We start from the raw sequence: 22766 nt of genomic DNA on the forward strand, positions 1-22766 counted from the left end.
AGCGCCTGCAGGTGAAGCTTCAGCTCGTGTTGAAGCCAGTCGCTGTACCTTGACGGCCTCGCTGACGGCGGACACCCCGTTGCCGGTGGCGGGGGAGGCGGCGATGATGGCGTACGCAACACCAGGCCCTGCAGAGGCGTGCTGGGCGGGGCTACCGGAGTCGGGCGCTCCTGACGGGGCGCATGGTGGCGAGGCGTCGCTCTGGCCGTAGGGCTGGTGGTCGGGGCTGAGGGTGCTGTTGGCGGTGGGCAGGGTGGGGCCCTGGCTCTTAGGACTGACCACGGCGGTGGCTCTCTGCAGGCTGAGAGGCTGCAGCTCCTGGCAGGGACTGTGGGGGAGGCTGTCGGGGATCTGGGTCTTTGGCCTGACCTGGAGGGAGGCGGCGAGAGGAAAAGACGACACTTAACCCTGAAGCGTCCGACAGTGAAATGAGCACAGAAGAAGAAGCTGCTCCTGAAAAAGGTTTACTTTCCTGAGGTCAAAGAAGAAGTAACTGAAAATAATAAAATAAATAATTAAGCTTTGAAACTGTAAGATTAGATGAAATCATCAATAAAACTCAGCAGAGCTGTAATGCTGCCACCTGCTGGACTCTGACCAACATCTCATGCTGCTGGCTCAGAGGTTTAGATTCACAGAAGAAGAGGATTCAGGTAAAAGACTCCCGAGGTTAATTCAGTTACACAATAAGAAGCTGGTATCATCTGATTCCTTAAAAAGAACATGAACAAGTTGTATGCAGATCAGTCAGGATTCGTTCTGTGATCCGAGAGTCTGAAAATAAAGGAAAAGTCTCCTCTTTATCTGAAACAAATCTGTAAAGCAGCCGTCGATTCATTTATTTACGCGTTATGACGTGTAGAGACTAAAAGCTATCTGGCCAAAATCAAACAGACCCTCAGAAGACACGCGTGTTCAGTCGTCTGCTTTTCAACTGAACAAACACGTGAACGAACCTGTGAAGCTGTTCAGTAATCAAGGCTTTGATTTCAAATTTTCACCGAGGAAGGAAACGGGCCTTTTAATTTTCAGTCCGAAACTAATCTGTAATCAGGTTGTATTTCAGTAGACTATTGATACAGGTCAGTCCGCTTTCCACGCAGTCTGGATCCAGTGTAAACCAGTATGAATCCTCCAGTGGTCATAGTTGTTTTACCTGAGGTAGCACAGTGGCTGCTTGTCCTGCCAGCCGGTGCAGGGAGCTGACTTGAGGCACCTTGATGGGCACAGCAGTGAGAGTTCCCAGCATCTGAAACACACCAGTTAAAAACCAGTTAGAGCAGAAAACACACTGTATATAGTTAGTCTTTTACATATGAAGCAGACCTCGACCAATCATTTGGTCTGTTTCAAATAATCAGTTTGGCTGATTGTTAAAGACGAATACATTTTATTTTAATGGACCAACAGCTGTAGAACTGAAGCCAGAATAGAAACGGATGTAAAATCATAATCAAAACCAGTATGAAAGAAATGAATAATCCAAAACGGCTACAAAACCAATCTAAACCCAAAGCAAAACCAGTTCTAATATCTGTCCTAAATCTAGTCCTGAACTATCCCAAAACCAGTTTAAAACCAGTCCGAAGACTTCTAAAACAAAGTGCACCAACAAACCAAATCTAACACCGTCTGAACTGAAGCACAAAACTGAATCTAAATCCAAGTCTGAAATCAGTTTAAATTCAGACCAAAACAATCCAGCAAACAAAACCAGTTTAAAGAAGAAGTGACATAAAACAAAGTCCATAACAAGTCTGAAATCTGTCTATAACTGGACCAGAACCTGTCAAAATCACCATAAAACCATTCAGAGACTGTCTAAATCAAACCCAAAACCAGTCTAAACTCTGTGTAAAACCAAGTCTAAAATCTGCTGGAAAACTAATTCTTACTCAAAGTCTATAACTGACGTAGAATCCAACCTAAAACTTCTTAAACCAAGTTTGAACCGTGTCCAAATTAGACCAACAGATCTTTAAAACCATATCTGAAACCAGATAGCCCACTGGACTTGTCCAGAACCAACAGGAACCAGAACCCTAACTCTGAGTCTGAAAACATTTCTGAGCAACACTTCAGATCAAGTTAAACAACATATATGTGTGTATGTGGATGTTTTCCTGACCAGACCAGAATCAGCAGAAGTTGTTGCAGTAACAAACATCGACCACAAGGGGAGCCGCTCCCACGCCAAACAATGCTGAACACTGTTGCATGCTGGGAGATGCACGGACCATTTAATCCACTCCTGAAGACAAAAGTCACTGAGGAGCAGAGCAGAAAGAAGCAGCCATCCATTTCCTGGAGAAGTGACTCTTCCTGCATTTAGCGCCGTGGGTTTAACCTCAGAGCGCCCTCATTAAACTCAGTGTAATTAGAGGAAGTCGTCCACCGAGGAGCTCGTTCAGTTTCCAAAAGACTCATTAGCCTTAGATTTGGTTCTTTTCGCTGTGCTGCCTTTAAAAGAAAAGAAAAGCTGCTGAATCCTCAAACTAATGAGGAATTTTTCTTTGTTTAAAAACCTTTTCAGGACAAATTTGTTGCTGATGATGAAAGAAACTCCAAGTTCTCTGAAAGCTTTTCAACATTTTTACAAGAATTAATGAGAAAAACTTTGATTTTAGCCAGCTGTCACATTCTGTACGGAAGCTCAGAGGTGCCCATAATAAAACTACATCATTTAATCAATTTTAAATTAAATTCAGATTTAACAGGAAATCATTTTGCTCTTTGCTTATTTGGACATTGTCAGATCAAAGAATATAAAGACTAGAGAGACTAAAATTGTAGTTGCGTCTAATTCTGAGTTATTTTAATGGAAAAATTAAATATAATTCTGACATTTAATAAACACAGATTAGTTTTTAGAGATTTAATCAACTCTCTGCAGAAAGACAGTTTAAGCATTAAATGTTTTAGTTTCCAGGTACTTATTCAGAAATAAAGTATAAAAAAAACTATTTGAACTTTTTATACTTTTATCAAATTATATGAATCAATAAGTTTTCATTTTGAAATGTAAAACGAAACAAAACATATTAAAGTAAATGTTTTATGTAACAAAAAATATTATAGTTTAGAATTATAGTATTATAGTTATTCATTATTAAATTTGAGTCATACTGAAAAAAAAATATCAATTTACATCTAAGATAATTGATTCTATTTAAGAATAAAAAACAGTATTAACAGCTATTTAAATGACCAATTTCATGGAAATTTAATTTGTAAAAGTGCTTATATTTTATAGAGAGAATTTTCTACAATTAAATGAAGACCAAACTGAGATCATTCTGTTTGGCAGCAAAGAGAAGAGGGTCAGCGTTGGTAAATATCTTGAGACCCGGGACCTTACAACGGTCTTCTCTCTCCATCCGAAGAAAAATCCATGCGCTGACTTTTATTGCTAAAGCCCTAATGGGTAAACTACCTTTATACATTTTTAATTTGTTTTCTTTTCAAAATAGCGTTTACAAGACGAGGTCATCAGAAAAAATACTTTTACATATTCCACTTACAAGAACTGAACTTGGGAAAACAGCCTTTTCATCATATGAACTTTAAGCTACTCTAAATCTTGAAGTTCTTCCATCCATAAATTATTTTAAAGACCTTTTAAAATGATCATTAACTGACCACTGCAATTGTTTTTAATTTCATTCCTTATTCGCTGTATGTTTTTTAGTGTCTGTGTATACTCAGTTTTTAATATGTTTACTTCTGTTTAGATGTGATGTAGTAGTGGTTTTGTCTTGTCTCTTGTGTTTTATTGTAATGTAACTTTTTTAAGCCGCCTTCTTGGCCAGGACTCCCTGGCAGAAGAGTTATTGTAACTCAATGGGACCATTTCCTGGTTAAAGAAAGGTAAAATAAAAAAATCACTGACCAAGTTGGTAACCTCGGAGTGTTGATAGACTCAGATCTGACTTTCAGCAGCCACATCAAAGCTGTCACCAAGGCAGCTTTTTACCACCTCAGAAACATCAACAGAATTAAAGGTTTCCTCTCCAGCAGACTCCATCACTGTAATGCTCTTTTAACTGGACTTCCCAAAAAGAGCATTAAACATCTGCAGCTCATCCAGAACGCTGCTGCTGGAGTTTTAACCCGGACTAAGAGATCTGAACACATCACAGCAGCTTTAAAATCTTTACACTGGCTTCCAGTCAGTCACAGAATAGATTTTAAAAGCCTGCTGATGGTTTACAATCTGTGATGTGTTCAGAGAATATAAACCAAGCAGAGCTCTTAGATCCAAGGACTCAGGTCAGCTGGTCCAGTCCAGAGTCCAGACTAAACATGGAGAAGCAGCATTTAGCTGTTCTGCTGCAAACAAGTGGAACAAACTGCCAGTGGAGATTAAACTTTCACCAAATGGAGACATTTTTAAATCCAGGTTAAAAACATTTCTGTTCTCATGTGTCTATGCATGAAATCTGCACGATATCTTTTAATTTATCTAGACTGTTGCTTGTTTTTAAATGATTTTATTTGTTTCTCTTTATATTGTTGTGTATTTTAATGCTTCTCCCACTCCTGCTGCAATGCTTTTATTTTATGTAAAGCACTTTGAACTGTTGTACATGAAATGTGATATACAAATTTAATTTGATATTTTAAATTACGTCTTTAATCATTTTCTTTGTTTTGCATTTATATTTGATGAAATCATGAGTAAATTTTAAAATTGAGCTACAGTTTAATTCCTCATTGTTTTAATAAAATAAATAGCTCCAATGCACAGAACAGGAGTTCAAAAGAAATATATCATATATATATAATTCCAATTGGCTTGAATTGGACTATACTATTTAAGTGCCTTGAGATGACATTTGTTTTATTTGGCGCTATATAAATAAAACTGAATTGAATTGAATATAATTCAGCTCCATTATTCTGAATGTGCAGCCTCTGTTAAAGATTTCAATTCAAATAACTTTCATGGTGAAGAAAAAGTATTTAGGGAATACATTGATACAAAAAACTAGTTTGAACCAAAAAAAAAAAAGAGTAGAAACAGATGAAAATAAGAACTAGTCCAAAACACTGAACCAGTCAGTCTCTCTGAACCAGTCTCTGATCCATGGGGTCCGACCCCCCCTCCCTCTGTAACTCCAGCTTTGTGTTTGTTGTTGGTGAAGAAGAAAAAAAGGAGGAGGGTGAAACTTTTCTCCTCCCCCCGCCCTTCTTTCTTCTTCTGTGGAAATCCTTTGGTTTGTATTGTGCTGCAGAGCGGCTCAGCCAGGAGGAGGAGACAGCCCAGGCTGGTTCCCATGGAAACTGCAGAGATGGAATTCTTGCAGTGCAAGGTCTTTCATTTCTGTCATTGCTGCCTCTTCTCCAAACCTAAGCACCTTCTCTTCGGGGGTCTTCCTCCTCCTCCTGAATGGGTGATTTCCTGGTTTTTCATGAATCTTCCCCCCTCAGTTTCTGTTTTTCTCCTTCTAAAGTCAGTCTGCCGGGTGATAACCCCGCCCTCCACCTCTCAGAGGAGGATTCACAGGGTGACATTGTGCTAAAGCCACCCTGGGCCTCGAGTCATCACCCTGAGGATGAACACAATGTTTCCTGCTCACAGGGAATGTTTACAGAGTGAGGACTTTGTGATTTATTTAACCAGCTGGCTTCAGGAATCATGGCTCCGACGTTTAAAGACTCTCCAGCTAACTCTGGACTGACGTGTTTCTACAAAGAGGAACCGTCTCAGGACCATCAGCAGGTTCTGCTCGTTAGTTTCAGCCCGACGTTCAGAACAATCTCTTCTGAAACGGATCATAAAGAGAACACTGAAGAGAGCAGATCAGCTTTCTGGTACATGAGTGGAAGCCTTTTCCCTTTTTACAGCATCCATTCTTCTTTAAATCTGCTGGATATAACTCAAAAAGCTGCCATGGAGACCTGGTGACAGAACACCATGATGCTGAAGCAGACTCACGGCTCAGAGAAAAGAGACGTTCATCTTGGATGCAGTCTCCTTTCTTTAAAACACAAACCGAGGCTCCTCCATAGATAGGATCTCCTGTGGTTGCTTCATGAATATCTAATTAATCATTCTGTGGTCAAAGAGAACAAATTCAACGTTTACGTGAAGCTCCTGTAGAGCAGGAAACCCTGAGCACCGTTAATTCCACCTTAAAAGAAGATGTGCTCCTAACGTGAGTTTTAAACAGCCTCTTTCTGCGGCCTGCAGAGGAAAAACAGGTGACTCATCCAGCCTGAAGGAGAAAACCACCTCTGAGTCCAGAGGACAAACGCCGTTCTTCCAGAGGAAAAACGCCGTTCATCCAGAGGACGTCCAGAGGAAAAACGCTCCGTGAGTCCTGATCAACAGTTCTGCAGCTTCCTGAAGCTCTTTCAGAGTTTCTCTTTGGACATTTTCTGCTTCTTCACTCATCTTCAGCCCAGTCCTTGTACCTGAGCATCTTCAGAGGAATGTGTTTTTTCTTTGTTAAGCCACTTAACTCTGACCTCTGAACCATTCAGGCAGACAAAAGGCTCCTAACTCAAGGGATGAACCAGTGTTGTGTCCAACTTAGCAAAGAAGCCATTTTAAACTGGATCTTTAGGCACTTTGTTCCCAGCAGCCTGTCACAGAGACACATCATTTGTTCCCATTTCTTTAGCTGCATGTGTGAAAAACAGCAAAGATAACACAGTCTGACAGACAGAAAACAGGATTTCTGCAGCAACAAGGTGATTCCCAAAGAGCTGTTAGCTGAAAACTTGGCATATCTCAGCATGGTGTATCCAGCAAAGAGCTGACACAGGAGCTGAGAGATGCATCTGGACCTTCAGCTGACCCATCTGCCCTCTTCTTGCTGTTCCTCCTGCACACTGAAGCTCGGCGACAGCTCTGCAGACGTCACCTGGCTCTGAGCTGTTCCTGCAGCGGCCAGCAGAGGGCGCTCGCCTCGGTCTCACCACCTTCCTCCTGGAGGAAGCAGCTCCTCGTCTCACTCATGCTGTGAGCTTAAAGATGAACTCAGCAGAGTCTGGCTGCAAACAAACAGCCGAGTCCTCTGTTCACGTCAAATAAAAGAAGAGAAAACAAAGTCAAGCAGCCTGATAAACACTCATTTCAGTCAACCAATCCATCCATCCATCAGCTCCTCCGCCCGCCAGGCTGAGAAGAGTTCACAAGCTTCAGTGGCCCAACGGAAGACGACTCGATCACCATAGCAACGCTGTTCCTTCATCACATCAGGCACATCTGTCTCCACGGCCCCTGGAGGACAAGTCAGTGTTTTGATGGAGTAAATCTCAGGAAGTGATGGGACCTGGTGCTGAACTCCTGAGACAATAGCCGCTTTCGGACAGACCGTTCTAAGAAAGTAGTTATCAGAACTACCCTCCTCGAATTTCGTTCTGATAACTGTCCTTCCCCAGCGGAACTGTTTCAGTCTGCATTCGCACATGAGTCGGGACCTGATAGGGACTGATGCGCCGCGCGCAGCCGTCTGCTTCAGTGACGTGTTAGCCGTTAGCCGTTTAGCGCTACATTCAAACACAAAACAAAACGGTAAAAGTAAGGAGAGTAGAAAAAACAAGAAGCTAATATGGAGAGTGGGGAGGCCACTGTGTTTATGGTCTGCATGATGGTGATATTAATCATGGACAATCACATCAGGCGTCTAATATGGAGGCTGGAAGAGCTCACAGAGAGAGTCAGGAGACGATACTTTTTCATTTCATGAAGAAAAAAAGGAGAGCAGAGCGCTGCAGACAAATGAGACCAGTGTAAGTTTAACTTATTAAACACCCGCCGGTTGTGTCTGTGTCTTATGAGGAAACATTTCAGCCGTGACAGCATGACATGGGGCGTAGCTACCGACCACCACACACCTCCGTCAGATCGTTCTATAGAACTATGAAAAGACCCGACCTCGGAGAAGGAGCTAAATAGTTATAGGAACTGAGGGAGAAAGCCCCGAGTTCCTGTATGTCCGAACACGGGAGAAAACGGCCCCGCGGATTAAAAGGTTATTAGAACTGCCAAAGGTTCCTACAGTCCGAAAGCGGCTATTTTCCCCGACAACTTACCCAGGAACGAAGCAATCAAGAGGGAGTACTCTCACCTCTTTAAGCCCTTTAACTCACCCTCAAGGACCATTCAATTCTTCTACGTGATTCCTTAATTCAAGCCCCCACAAGGATCCCCAAACCTCCTCAATGACCTCTGAAACAAACTCCTGAACTCTTGAGTTCTAAAGCTTACACATGCCCATTAAAACCATCTCAAGAAGCTTCCCCCGGGTCCAAAGAATTTCCTCATTCGGACCCTAAAACCTGCTAAAAGTCAGAAATACTCATATGGGCCCATTAAAAAACTGCAATCCCCTGAACTTCATCAATGACTCCCAAACCTGATCCAGAAGGCTCCAAAACACTCATCGAACCTCCGTCAGGACAACAAGACTGTGAGCAGAGGTTCTCCATCAACACCCAGATCTCAGAGTCAGACTTCAGAACCACAAGGATCAGAAAAGGATCAAAAAGCTTTAAAAAGGCCTGAAACCCCAGGATGACCCTGAGAGAACCTCCTCTATAATAACCTGCTGATTTCTAAACCTTTAAAGACTTTAATTCTCCTCAGACATCCAGACCATTAAAACCCTCATATAAGCAGAACTCCCAGAACCCCATAAGGAGCCTCTGAACCTTTAGCCAAGACTTTTAGACCTCAAAACAAATGTAAAACCGCATGAATGATGAGGACAGTCAGATTAAGTTCCTTCTGCAGGTTCCTTCAATCTTCTCCTCAGACTTCCAGACCATCAGAGCCTAACCCCCCCTGAATCTGACCCAAAGACTTTCAGATCCATGGGAGCGATGCTTACAGCCTTCTGAAGTTCTCCCGGAGCTCTGCTCAGTGATCCAAAGACCAGAAACAAAGGGCTCCAGGATTCCCAACAGAGCTGGATTAAAGTAGCAGCCCTGCTGACCCAAGACCACCCGACTCCAGAACCACCAAACATAAAAGCTTCCAGGAACTAAAACATCTGGAGGAACCCACACAGCCCCTAAACACCACCAGAACCTCTGTTCAACCTGTTAAATAGGATTCATTCAGGTGTTTGTGAGGTCTGCGGTTCTACATCAGGAAGCATTTGGGGAACTTATTTCTGACTTCATAAATAAATGGTTATTATCAGCTAGAGCAGACTGCATTTTTCACAGTCTGTAGTTTAAAAGTTTTCCCCTAAAAAGCCGGTATTATATCAAGATCAACTCCCTGATTATGTCGCGTGTGAGACAGTGTTCACTGAAAATGTGTCAAAGCTGCTGAAGCGGGAGCTGAAAGCCGGCTCTGAGGTTCTGTTCGGCTAAACGAAGCGACTGAACTGCAGAGTCACGCATGCAGACAGATGGAAGAATCATTCATGTGCCCACACTTTTAATGGGACGCTTTATTCCAGGGGCCGCGCACCTTCCTCTGCTTTAACCAGACTCGGAGGCGGATGGCGGAGGTGACCTTGGCGGCGCTTTAGAGAGGATGTGTTTGGAAGGCAGCTGGATGGAGAGCCATGAAAGGCAGAGGCAGCACACTTTCAAACCCATTTCCCCTCCTCTGAGCCTCTTTGTTCCCCGGCTCCAAGCTCAAACTCCAATCACAGCTCAGCGAAGTAAAGCATTAATTATCTCCGACTCTGCTAATGACCAGGAGGATTTGGCTTTTAATGGCATCCAGCAGCCTTCCCTTTGTATCTGATTCAAATCTGCTCTTTAAAGGTTCTGCTTGGGTTTTTATGAAATACCTAAATACATTTCTCTCCGTGAACACAGTGAAAGACGTGCACAAACTCCTCCTGAGCCAGTAAAATGAACTGGAAATGTGCACTTAGAACAGTTAGAACCTGATGAAAGTTGCAAATCCAACTTTTGATGATAAAGACAGACCTGGAAACGTCCCACCTCTTCCACCTCATCACATTTCTGTTCGATGGTTTAAATTGTTTAAGTTTCTGCTTTATGTTCACACCAAACTAATAAGGAGTTGTCTGCTCTTTGGCTCCCCCTACCGTCGGGGAATGCAACACCATCACCATGAAACAACTGTGTGAGCCCTGCCCACGCACAGCTATACGCATGAATGTGTCGTCATGTTGAAGACACCATGAAAAGTCCACAGAAATGTAAAGTGACTGTGGGGCACGGCCGGAAACCAGAGTCATGACCTGCGGTGTCTCAGCCCCGAGGCGCCCAGGGGCCACAACAACAGTCAGTGGTTTTAAGGCTCCGACTTACAGGGGTTCCATCAATGATCCGATGGAACGATGGCGGTTCTGGTGCTTCTGCTTTAACAGACACTTATCACCCAATAAAACCATGAGACTGTGTGACCAACAAAGTGAGCTGCACACGTGCACTGATCAGGACTTTAGTGTGTGTTGCAGCAGAAGTAACCATGCTGATAAATAACTAAAAACAGAGCATCCGGAAACTATGCAATGAGTTTCACATTTAAATTCAATCTGTTCGCATTGAACCAACGACTGTTGCTCACAGCATGAAGTCTTGGCTTGAATATCCGTTTAGTATCTGCTAACAAGCCCCACGTATTGGGTGGTGAGTACCTAAACTACAGCTGAGGGGCCTCGTGCTGCTCTCTACAAACATCACCCCCTTCCTTTGAATATTTCCCTTCGGCTTCTGGAAGGTTTTTGGATTTAAAGCCACTGACGATGGGAAAAACAGGCCTAAAAGGCATTACCCATGAGCACATAGTGTCGCTTTTATGGCGTCGACTGTTGTTTCCATCAGAGAAACTGAGCTAAATTAGAGAGGCTGATGGTGCTGCAGCACCCCCTACTGGTACCGGCTGTAACTGCAGGACAAACAGATTACTGACACTTTCTTTAAAGGAGCTCATTCACCGCCTCAGCTTCAATGACTTCAGGCTGCAGCATGTGACTGGATGTAAATCATCTTTGGAGAAGGAAAACAGACGGATAATTATCGGGATAATTCTGCATCATGGAGGTATTCAAGCTAATTTCCTGTAGTCTAAAAGCCGAATGAGTGAATGACTCACAAAGTCCCAGTGTTTGAAATCTTTAACAGGTCAACCACAGTGGCCCTATGATTCAGAGCTACTGAATCTTCAATAAATCCTAAATTACAAGCAGAATATTAAGAAAAAACCTGAATTCATCCCGTGAATAAACACATGAGGAGTGAGTCTGTTTACAGTAAAGTACTGTCTGAACAACCAGAGCGCTTCCTTTGGCTGGATGCATGCGTGTGTGTGTGTGTGTGTGTGTGTGTGTGCGTGCGCACGGATGTGCTGAAACAATGCAGCCATAATGTGTGCACTCATGCAGAACAGCAGACCCTTTACACCTTATTATTGATCTCTAGCCAGGTGGCCAGAGGGACCCAAGCCCCCCCCCCCTCATCAGCCCTCCTCAGTTCACACAGCAGCCAGGATGGCCTCTGATTGGCTGAGCCTTTGTGACTCTTTACAGATGGAGGCCAGAAAAAGGCTGTTTCTGTTTTTATGACAGTTGAGTGCAGAGCATCGCTCCGACTGAACAATACGGCCATAAAGAGACCCTCACCTCCACCCCCCAGCACCCCCCAGGAGGGGGCCCCACTGATGAAGCAGCAGGTTTATCACAGCGGGGTTTGTGTCGGAGCTGATCTGCATCCCAGGCAGCTGCAGATCCACATCTGCTTTACAGATGTTTACGATCTGCTGTGTGTCACCTTAAAGCAGTCAGAGCTTTAGATTTGGACTCATCCTGTCCCTGTTAAACAACCAATGAGCTGATGTGGAGCGGTGGGCGGAGCCTGACCAGACCACAGGATCTGACCAATCAGAGCAGCCTGGGATTTTTGAGCAGGTGTCAGCCCCTTTAACTTTGCCCCCCCCAACTAATATACAAACATGTGATAAACTAACTATGTAAAGAACAGAAACCAGAACACGGAAAGCTGCTCTGTGAATGGCTGAAAGCCATCAATTATTGATCGTGTCAGCAGTCTTAAGTGACCTGAAGCAGTGTTGGGGGGGGGGGGGGGCACAGGAAGTACCTGAGATTCATAACGTGACGAATAGAGCAGGTTCAAACTGCTGAGGGGGCAGCTTTTATATAAATAATAATTCACTGGTGCTGCTGCTAATGAACCGGACCCAAGTCACAGTCAGCCTCTGTAACGGCCACGATCCTTCCCTGAAAGCACACGTCTGCACTAAACACTCAACACAAAGCTCCAAAGTTAAAGCAACTAATCTGCAGCCAAGAGCCTCATCCCAAAAACCGCCCTTCTGATTGCTTCCGTTTGCGTTTGGTCTGGTAGTTTCATCTGAGTCCAGACTGCAGTGGCCACAGAAGCAAGTCAGTTTGCAGAATATGAATATGAGTGAACATAAACAGCTCATCCTGAGACTTACTCAACTCTAAGAGACTGTTTCATCATCTTTAAAGCACGAGATCAGGATGAAACAGTGGATTTAAAAGGTGCCGAAGCCTAAAAAACGCGTGGTTCCCTCTAAAGTTTTTCTCCCGGACTCCAACCGGCCACTTTCCCCTCATTTCCAAATCCGTTTGGGTTTTAATGGCGACGTTTTTCCTTCTCTGTTCTTCTGGGAGAAATAAAAACTGACCCTCAGGAGGGAAATTGCTGCGTTGGAGGTTGGAATTGGAAGTTTCCATCAGAAAATGAGAAAAAGCAGCTTCCCACTGTGCCTGATGAAGTTTACATCCCTCTGAAATCATCTGCTGGGAACCTCATCAGCAACGCTCACAAAGTGAACTAAGAGAAGAAGAATCCTGTCCTTTATCCTCACAAACGTCTAAAGCTGGCTTCTGACGGCGACTCTGTTTCCAGGCTTCACAATAACAGACATCATGTGGGACGCATGCTGATGTCCACCATGGACAGAAAGGGGATAGAGCCGGAGCCCGAGGGCCCCAGGCTCGGCCCTCCCCCCTCTGTGGGGCCATACAATTACAGTAATAGTGTGGAGGCTGCCTCTGCCGAGCGAGAAGCTCTGATCCGGCTGTGAGCCGATGGTGCTGAATACAAAGCGAGGAAGAACCGAGAGGCTGCAGCCTGAATCCTAACAAACAGAGAGGAAAAATACTGCTAACAGACCGTTCCAGAAACCACAGACTGAGCTCAACATGTCAGAGATCAGCAGGAAGCTTTAATGACTCTGCTGCAGCTGGAAGTAAAACCAGAGACCATGCTGCAGGAGGTCCTGGTTTCAGGATGATCCAGCAGCCTGTAGCAGCAGGAAGCTGAAGTAATGGTTTGCTGTGGGACGTCATCAGTCTCTCTCATGGTTGAGGAGGAATCTCGGCCCACTCTTCTCTCCAGCTGCTTCAGCTAATTGAGGTCTGCAGCTTTGGTTTCTGCACAGCTCTCTGAAGGTCCCACCACAAAGTTTCTCTGACCTTGGGGTGACCTTTAACCTTTAACATGCTAACTGAGGCCTGCAGAGTCTGAGATGTAGCTCTTGGGTTTCTGACCTTGGGGTGACCTTTAACCTTTAACATGCTAACTGAGGCCTGCAGAGTCTGAGATGTAGCTCTTGGCTTTCTGACCTTGGGGTGACCTTTAACCTTTAACATGCTAACTGAGGCCTGCAGAGTCTGAGATGTAGCTCTTGGCTTTCTGACCTTGGGGTGACCTTGCTGGGACGTCCACTCCTGGGCAGATTGACAGCTGTCCTGAATGTTTTCCACTTGTGAATAATCTTTCTCTCTGTAGAACGATGGACTCCAGATAGTTTGGAAATGGCCTTCTAACCCTTCCCAGGTTGATGGGCAGCAGCAGCTGCTTCTCTGAGATCGTTGCTGATGTCTTTCCTCCTTGGCATCGTGTTAACACACACCTGAATGCTGCAGAACTTCTGCTTTTATAGAGCTGCTCACACTGACTGATGATCAGTTAATCAGAGCATTGATCAGCAGCTGCTACTGACCCTCTGAGTTCCTGTGGAAGCAGGAAGGGTTCACTTAGTTTTTCACTCTCTGCTGCTGTGTTTAGTCTCAGTTCTTGTTCCATAGATGAGGACACAGTGTGACGTGTCAGGTGAGTTTTAGGACCTGGGAGGTCAGATCGTTTTCATTCTTAAACCTGTTCATCTTATTGATGACAGACACGACTCCCACCTGGATATTTGGGGTGTTTAAGTCACGCTTAACGGCACACTTCCTAACCCAATCAGAGTTGAGCCCCTTGTATCGGTTTAGCCCCTCCCGCTGCAGATGAGGTGAGTGTTACCTGGGAGGGGGGCAGCTCGCCGGCTCTCCTGCTGCCGCTGAACGGGTGGACTCCAGCCGCCGCCGCCCTGCCGCCCGTCTGCAGGTTGATGGGGGACGTCTGCTCCGTGCTCGCCGCCTTCTGGCCGTTAATGTGTGCGGTCACCATGGAAACGGGAGCCTTGGCCGGCACCACAGAGATGGCGATGCCCTGGCTGGGAGGCTTGATGAGTGACAGCGGCTTAGCCGTCCCCACGGGACAACTTCGGACCGCCAGCTTCTGCAGGGGACAAACGGAGGCAGACAGGTGTGTGCACGTTACACTCTGATGTCACTCCTCATCTCAAACATCACACACTCAAACCCCTCCCCCACCCTCCTCACTCCAGCCAGCACAGGAAAAATGCATCTTCCAAAAGCAGAGCAGAGCGCTTCATCTCCTGAAAGAAGTGGCTCTCTAAATATTTCATCCTCCCTCCCGCCGCCGCCTTTTTCAAGCCTTCCTGTAGACTTCCCCGTCAGTGTGTGTGTGTGAAACACACATTTCTGTTCATCTGCTGCACACAAATACAACAAAAGAGCATTTTCAGAGCGAGGGTTCTTTCTCTCTTCTGTAATTACCCGTAAAGAGGCGACCTCTGATCAACAGCAAATGTCAAAAAGAAAGAAGAAACTTTGGAGAAAACATTAAGAGGAGGAAGAGGAGAAGCCTTCATCTCATCCAGCCTCAGAGCTGGGGAGGTAAATGTCTTAAACCTGCAGCTTTTACTGTAACTCATCACTTTGTGGCGCTGGAAGAAGCCCGTCATCATGGGCTCAAACACAGGTTTCACCTCTGAGTGAACACTACACTCAGCTGTAAAATCAAACCTCATTGTTTGATCCAGAAATAGAAGCCTTGAGGACACTTGTCTCTAATTTTCACATGGTTCAACATTCCTGCTTCTTCTCCTCAGAAGCAAACTGCTGATCCTCATCCAGATCAACTCAGAGCATCTCCAACAGAATAAACCAGTAGGGCGCTGCTTCCCGCTTCCTGTTTGAATGACTCAAACCTTCCTGCTTCCTGTTTGAATAACTCAAACCTTCCTGCTTCCTGTTTGAATAACTCAAACCTTCCTCTTCCTGTTTGAATGACTCAAACCTTCCTGCTTCCTGTTTGAATGACTCAAGCCTTCCTCTTCCTGTTTGAATGACTCAAGCCTTCCTCTTCCTGTTTGAATGACTCAAGCCTTCCTCTTCCTGTTTGAATGACTCAAACCTTCCTGCTTCCTGTTTGAATGACTCAAACCACAGCCCTTTTTCAGACAGCCGTTCCACTTCCTATTCGCCCCATTATAAAAAAATTTGGCTGCAGTTCAGTTGATTTTGTCTGGGGGCGCTGGCGAGCGAGTGCAGAATGATCATTGGCCATAGGGCTGGCGCTAATAACTCAAAAAATGTCCCCGCTAGCGGCTGAAACCTGAAAATATTACTCTGATTTCTGACAGAGGGATGTGGATTTATATCGAAAGTACAATAACCTGGGAGTTATAGCTTTCTGTTTTCTTACAGGTCTGATATTTGCGAGTCAGTCTCTGCTAGCATCTAGCTAACGGAATCTGAAGAACGCACGGCTGATTAGGACCGGCTGCTTTACGGCACTCGTCCACTGTGCCAGAGTGCTAACCTGGTGCTGCTAACAACAACCAAAGCTAAACCAGAGGCTAGTCAGAGAGTATGTAAAAGGGCTGTGCTGAAATCTGTAACTATTTGAGCTAACACCTCTCTGCTAGCTCAGCGCTAGGACTGACCATGCCGTAAAGTGATGCCACATGCGTGACGTCACTCGGGATGCAATACTGACAATAAATGTGTATTTTAAACAAATCTAGTGCGTCTAAAAAATCAAACAAAGTGCCGTTTGAAAGAATACTTTATCCTGCCTTTAGGAAAATTAAAATGAAAAAATATAAAAAATTCTATCCAAAGCAATGGCTGCATCTAAGGTGGATCTCATAGTATCACCAGAGAGTTCTGCCTGCTCTGCACTGCTTCGTTGGCGCCCCTAGAGTGCAGTACCACCCGGAAAAAGCCGCCAGCTTTCCCTCTCCTCATAATAGAGACTCTCTGCTCAAACCTTCCACTTCCTGTTTGAATGACTCAAACCTTCCTGCTTCCTGTTGGAATGACTCAAACCTTCCTGCTTCCTGTTTGAATGACTCAAACCTTCCTGCTTCCTGTTGGAATGACTCAAACCTTCCTCTTCCTGTTGGAATAACTCAAACCTTCCTCTTCCTGTTGGAATGACTCAAACCTTCCTGCTTCCTGTTTGAATGACTCAAACCTTCCTCTTCCTGTTTGAATAACTCAAACCTTCCTCTTCCTGTTTGAATGACTCAAACCTTCCTGCTTCCTGTTGGAATAACTCAAACCTTCCTCTTCCTGTTTGAATGACTCAAACCTTCCTGCTTCCTGTTGGAATAACTCAAACCTTCCTCTTCCTGTTTGAATAACTCAAACCTTCCTGCTTCCTGTTTGAATGACTCAAACCTTCCTCTTCCTGTTTGAATGACTCAAACCTTCCTGCTTCCTGTTTGAATGACTCAAACCTTCCTCTTCCTGTTGGAATGACTCAAACCTTCCTCTTCCTGTTTGAATGACTCAAACCTTCCTCTTCCTGTTTGAATGACTCAAACCTTCCTGCTTCCTGTTGGAATGACTCAAACCTTCCGCTTCCTGTTGGAATAACTCAAACCTTCCTCTTCCTGTTGGAATGACTCAAACCTTCCTCTTCCTGTTGGAATGACTCAAACCTTCCTCTTCCTGTTGGAATGACTCAAACCTTCCTGCTTCCTGTTTGAATGACTCAAACCTTCCTCTTCCTGTTGGAATGACTCAAACCTTCCTCTTCCTGTTGGAATGACTCAAACCTTCCTCTTCCTGTTGGAATGACTCAAACCTTCCTGCTTCCTGTTTGAATGACTCAAACCTTCCTGCTTCCTGTTGGAATGACTCAAACCTTCCTGCTTCCTGTTTGAATGACTCAAACCTTCCTCTTCCTGTTGGAATGACTCAAACCTTCCTGCTTCCTGTTGGAATGACTCAAACCTTCCTCTTCCTGTTGGAATGACTCAAACCTTCCTGCTTCCTGTTTGAATAACTCAAACCTTTCTCTTCCTGTTTGAATGACTCAAACCTTCCTGCTTCCTGTTGGAATGACTCAAACCTTCCTGCTTCCTGTTTGAATAACTCAAACCTTCCTGCTTCCTGTTTGAATAACTCAAACCTTTCTCTTCCTGTTTGAATGACTCAAACCTTCCTCTTCCTGTTTGAATGACTCAAAACTTCCTCTTCCTGTTGGAATGACTCAAACCTTCCTGCTTCCTGTTTGAATGACTCAAACCTTCCTGCTTCCTGTTGGAATGACTCAAACCTTCCTCTTCCTGTTGGAATGACTCAAACCTTCCTGCTTCCTGTTGGAATGACTCAAACCTTCCTCTTCCTGTTGGAATGACTCAAACCTTCCTCTTCCTGTTTGAATGACTCAAACCTTCCTGCTTCCTGTTGGAATGACTCAAACCTTCCTCTTCCTGTTGGAATGACTCAAACCTTCCTGCTTCCTGTTGGAATGACTCAAACCTTCCTGCTTCCTGTTTGAATAACTCAAACCTTCCTCTTCCTGTTGGAATGACTCAAACCTTCCTCTTCCTGTTGGAATGACTCAAACCTTCCTCTTCCTGTTTGAATGACTCAAACCTTCCTCTTCCTGTTGGAATGACTCAAACCTTCCTCTTCCTGTTCTGATGCTTCTGGAACTCTGCAGCTGATCTCTTCCTGGTTAGCATCCCTCGTCCTGAATCCAAAGTGTTTCCAAACAGCAGATATTGATCAGCTCTCTGCTTCTGTGGATCTGTCCTTGTGTCAGGAACAGCTGTGATTGGATCATGCAGTCAGGTGGTCAACATCCCCAGACCTGCGAGTCTATGAAGACTTTTAGAAACTGAGGCCTAGTGGCCCAAATGGCTAATTACAACCAGTCAACCTTTTCTTTTATCCTGTTTTCAGCTCTGAATGCCAAACATAGACCATCATCAGTGGGTAAATGTAAAGATTTGAGCAGAGCCTCAGTGTGTGATTAGAATAAATGATTCTTTCAGTCGATAAAACCCAAACACCTGCAGTCTCAAAGCCCTCCTGCATCCATTCACTTGTTGCTTCTTATTAATTCCCCTTCAGGCTTCCTGGGGCCTCATTGTTTCAGGGAATCAATGTGAACCACAGGCGGCCGAGCAGCCGCCTGCGCCCAGGACCCGGGGGCCACCGCTTGCCATTCAGAGCCGGGGCCCCTCCGATTGTCTGAAAGGTCACTTATTAAAAGCCTCTTCAGGCTGGAGAGCAGAGACCGGCCCCTCCTGGAGGACAAAGTGAATGAATGCAGAGCGAGACGTCAGCAGGTACAGAGGTGCAGGTTTACGGAGGTTAAGAGGACATTTACGGGTCGCCGTGTCGGCTGAAGCCATCGCCAGCAGCGAGCACAGCAGGAGGAAGCTATTCTGATAGGATGGACTGCATTTTCACAAAATCTTAAGCATGCTCATCCAATTCTGTTCATTTCAATGTGTTTCTAGTCCTTTCTTCTCCTTCTGAACTTTACGTCATCACCATGAAAACATGTTTGCTTTTGGTCTTAAAGAGGCAGGAGCCAAAACAGAGAGCTGTAACATCTTTAAAGCAGCGTGGAGGCCGTACTCTTCCAACAGCTTCCAGCTTTCCAGCCATCACAGCTTCTGCCACTTGATGGTAACAGCTGAACGTCGACAGGATTTCCCCAAATGGCTGATAATCACAGATCTGCACCTCTCCAGCTGCGGATAAACTCTCTCCCGGCGGCATCTCTTTGTGTAACCAAAGTGCTTCGACAAATTTCCACATCTGCTGAGCTACATCTGGGCCGGGTGCCAAACCCCGAAACCCCCCCTGACCCTCAGTAACAGCCCCCCAGGTGAGGATTCCCCTGGTGTACGCAGGGTGAAAACCTCTGCTGCTTCTCATGTCACATTGTGGAAAGAATGCTTTATGATGTGCTGTTTCCTGACAGGTGGTTGATTGTTGATCACGGCTGAGCTTCGGCGCGGCCCGCTGCTGTGACCAATCCGGCCTGACAACAGCGCCAGTTCAACCTGATGTGCAACAATCTGAGAGGAGGCCTTAAGGAGCCATTTTCTCTGCAGCTAAATGAGGAAGCAGCAGCTTTCATCGTGGCTGCTCACCTTTCATCCACACAGAGCCGTTCTAATGACCACGGAGGAAATGGCTTCTGCCATGCGCTGCAGTTTGAGAGCCGACGCTGCACTTTGGTATTCCTCCCAGCTGGACTTCAAAGCGGAGCAAACCACCACCAGTTAGAGTTTCTGAGGAGTGCGGAGCTCACGCAGCACTTTCAGCTACAGGGCGGCTGTTGTGCTCGTGGGTGGTTGCCAAGGCATTAAAAGATGGTTACTAGGGTGATAATGGTCAGGGCAGGCTTTAAGATGTTTGGGGAAGCTGCTGCTGAGGGATGTTGCTGTGGTGAGATGATCTGCCTTCAGCTCAGGCTTTCAAACTTTAGTCCTGAGTCACTTTTCAAACTTTTTCCTTTTTGTTTGGGAACCAACCACCTGGTTTAGCACGTTAAATGTTGGGTGGGCTTGTTTTCTGCGCACCTTGAGCTCCTGCAGTATCACGTGCACTGTGTTTGGCGTCTCCTGCAGGATGAGGACGCTGCACGCTCTGCTGCTCAGGACACAAACACCTCCGTCTCACTAACTTTGGGCTCTTAATGTCTTATTTATGTCCAAATAGTGATGGGCGGTCCACTTCCTATTGTCTGTGTTTAGGTGCCGATGGAAAAGCAGCTGCTCTGTCACCACACTGAACACGTGTGTGCATAGTAAAAACATGCTCCAATGATACGAGAGACATTGTGTTTTAAAGCTCAGGATCCTTTTTGAACTTTACGCACCTGCAGATCAGGACTGTGCAGAGTTTTAGCTCAAAGAGAAAGAAGCTTCCACAAATCACCATGTGACAGGTTGCTCTTCTTTGTTGGTTTTACAGACCTTCTGCTGCTCATTCAGCAGCTCTGGACTGGCAGAACTTAATTGAGAACCCGTTGGCTGCTCTCTGACCAGCGTTGAGGTCATCCTGAGCTGTTTACGGCGAGCGGGCCGGATTATCCGCGCTCATTATGCTCTCTGTTTTGATAGGGTGCCTTTGAGATAACGCGGCTGCTGGAAAACACATTAGTAGCTGTTCAGGTTTCCATCAGTGCAGCTGTCAGACGCTTTCTTTGTTTACTCTCCTTTTACCAACGAGGCCCTTCAGTCCTGCACCGAGTCCAAGAGATGGATGGCTGCCGTTTGTCCTTTTCACTCCCAGACGCACAGAAGACTCGAAACCTTTAACAACAGAGCCACAGAAAGGGCCCAAACCTCTCAGATTTATAGCAGGAAAAGCAGGTCTGGAGCTTCTGATCACGTCCACAGTCTTTGTCGTCCTTGGAAATAAAAAGAGCGTCAGAGCTTTGGTCCACAGCTGAGTTACACAGAGAAAAGAACACCGACCGTAACGTATCACATGGAGCCTCTGAAGGGCAAAACAGACAGGTTTGATGGCTTTTACTGTCTGTAAAGTCCTTTTCAAATTGCTCAGAAACCCACTAACATCTGCCTGTTGAGTGCTGTGAGTCAGTGTCTGATCGGCATACAAGCTAATTTACACTGAGACACAGCAAAAATTAGTACAGCTCACATTTCCTGCACAGAAACTAATGTCTACTGATCCTAACGTCTCACAGGAAGGTTCTGAAAGAGCTGGAAGCTGGCATCCATGCTTCAGTCATGACAATCAGAGTCTGCAGGATACAGTGTGATGTGTTTCCTGGGAGGTGGAGCTTTACTGGGCCGCACAGCACTGATGATAAACCTGCTGCTGAACACAAGGGGAAGGCTTTCCTGGGCTTCTTTCAGCGATTGTACACGTTTAAACTACGCTCATCAGAAACTGCAACGTCCCTGTTGGTCACATCTGCATCAGAATCTTGGGACATAAACTCAGATGCTTCCATTTCCCTCCTCTGAAGTTCAGGCTCTGAGAGCTGGAACTGATCCCTCTCTGTGGCTCAGCTTCTTCAGTCCAGCGTTGAACTGGACCAAGTTATTCAAACAGTGGGATGAAAAGTGGCTGCTGCACATCCACAGTCTGTAGCTAACTCTGCTGGAACATTAGCCTCAGATAGAGTTCATCCACTGGGCTCTGATATCCTCTGAGGCTGCTGCTGGATGGAAGATGCATGCTCCTCAGTGCAGCTGACAGCAGAACATTTCCACCAGAAGCTGGCTTCATCCGTCCAGCAGGGTGGATGTGAGGGGGCGGGGCTTAGCAGAGGAGGCGGAGTCAACTTAAGGAGTGACGTACTTTAGAAATGAAAATCAGAACGGCTCGTTAAATGAGGAACTTTCAAACAAAAAGGGGAACTAAATAAATACCAGGGTTGTGTTTTTGGGGCGTTTTACACCTGCTGGTGACTTCAGACGCCCTGATATATGCTCCCAGGAACAGGAAGAAGGAGTTTTACACCTGCTGGTGACCTCAGACGCCCTGATATATGCTCCCAGGAACAGGAAGAAGGAGTTTTACACCTGCTGGTGACTTCAGACGCCCTGATATATGCTCCCAGGAACAGGAAGAAGGAGTTTTACACCTGCTGGTGACTTCAGACGCCCTGATATATGCTCCCAGGAACAGGAAGAAGGAGTTTTACACCTGCTGGTGACTTCAGACGCCCTGATATATGCTCCCAGGAACAGGGAGAAGGAGTTTTACACCTGCTGGTGACCTCAGACGCCCTGATATATGCTCCCAGGAACAGAAAGAAGGAGTTTTACACCTGCTGGTGACCTCAGACGCCCTGATATATGCTCCCAGGAACAGGAAGAAGGAGTTTTACACCTGCTGGTGACTTCAGACGCCCTGATATATGCTCCCAGGAACAGGAAGAAGGAGTTTTACACCTGCTGGTGACTTCAGACGCCCTGATATATGCTCCCAGGAACAGGAAGAAGGAGTTTTACACCTGCTGGTGACTTCAGACGCCCTGATATATGCTCCCAGGAACAGGAAGAAGGAGTTATACACCTGCTGCTGACCTCAGACGCCCTGATATATGCTCCCAGGAACAGGAAGAAGGAGTTTTACACCTGCTGGTGACTTCAGACGCCCTGATATATGCTCCCAGGAACAGGAAGAAGGAGTTTTACACCTGCTGATGACTTCAGACGCCCTGATATATGCTCCCAGGAACAGGAAGAAGGAGTTTTACACCTGCTGATGACTTCAGACGCCCTGATATATGCGCCCAGGAACAGGAAGAAGGAGTTTTACACCTACTGGTGACTTCAGACGCCCTGATATATGCTCCCAGGAACAGGAAGAAGGAGTTTTACACCTGTTGGTGACCTCAGACGCCCTGATATATGCTCCCAGGAACAGGAAGAAGGAGTTTTACACCTGCTGGTGACCTCAGACGCCCTG

At 45.6% G+C, this 22766-nt stretch overlaps 2 protein-coding genes across 2 annotated transcripts in view; one reads left to right on the forward strand and one right to left on the reverse strand.

Annotated features, from left to right (window-relative positions):
• Positions 1 to 2937, forward strand: part of LOC142385642 (rho GTPase-activating protein 8-like) — a 28292-nt gene extending 25355 nt beyond the window's left edge. The window contains exon 13 of the transcript XR_012770218.1: positions 12 to 2937. The gene's annotated coding sequence lies outside the window, so the exon portion shown is untranslated. The remainder of the gene's footprint in view (positions 1 to 11) is intronic.
• phf21b (PHD finger protein 21B) overlaps positions 1 to 22766 on the reverse strand; it is a 94405-nt gene that overhangs the window by 7393 nt on the left and 64246 nt on the right. Inside the window, exons 3-5 of the mRNA XM_075472330.1 lie at positions 14236 to 14493; positions 1157 to 1249; positions 49 to 369 (exon numbers count right to left, since the gene is read on the reverse strand). Of these exons, the coding sequence (XP_075328445.1) occupies positions 49 to 369; positions 1157 to 1249; positions 14236 to 14493 (672 nt within the window). The remainder of the gene's footprint in view (positions 1 to 48; positions 370 to 1156; positions 1250 to 14235; positions 14494 to 22766) is intronic.

The sequence above is a fragment of the Odontesthes bonariensis genome, chromosome 8 (assembly GCF_027942865.1).
Source record: "Odontesthes bonariensis isolate fOdoBon6 chromosome 8, fOdoBon6.hap1, whole genome shotgun sequence".
NCBI classification, from domain to species: Eukaryota; Metazoa; Chordata; class Actinopteri; order Atheriniformes; family Atherinopsidae; genus Odontesthes; species Odontesthes bonariensis.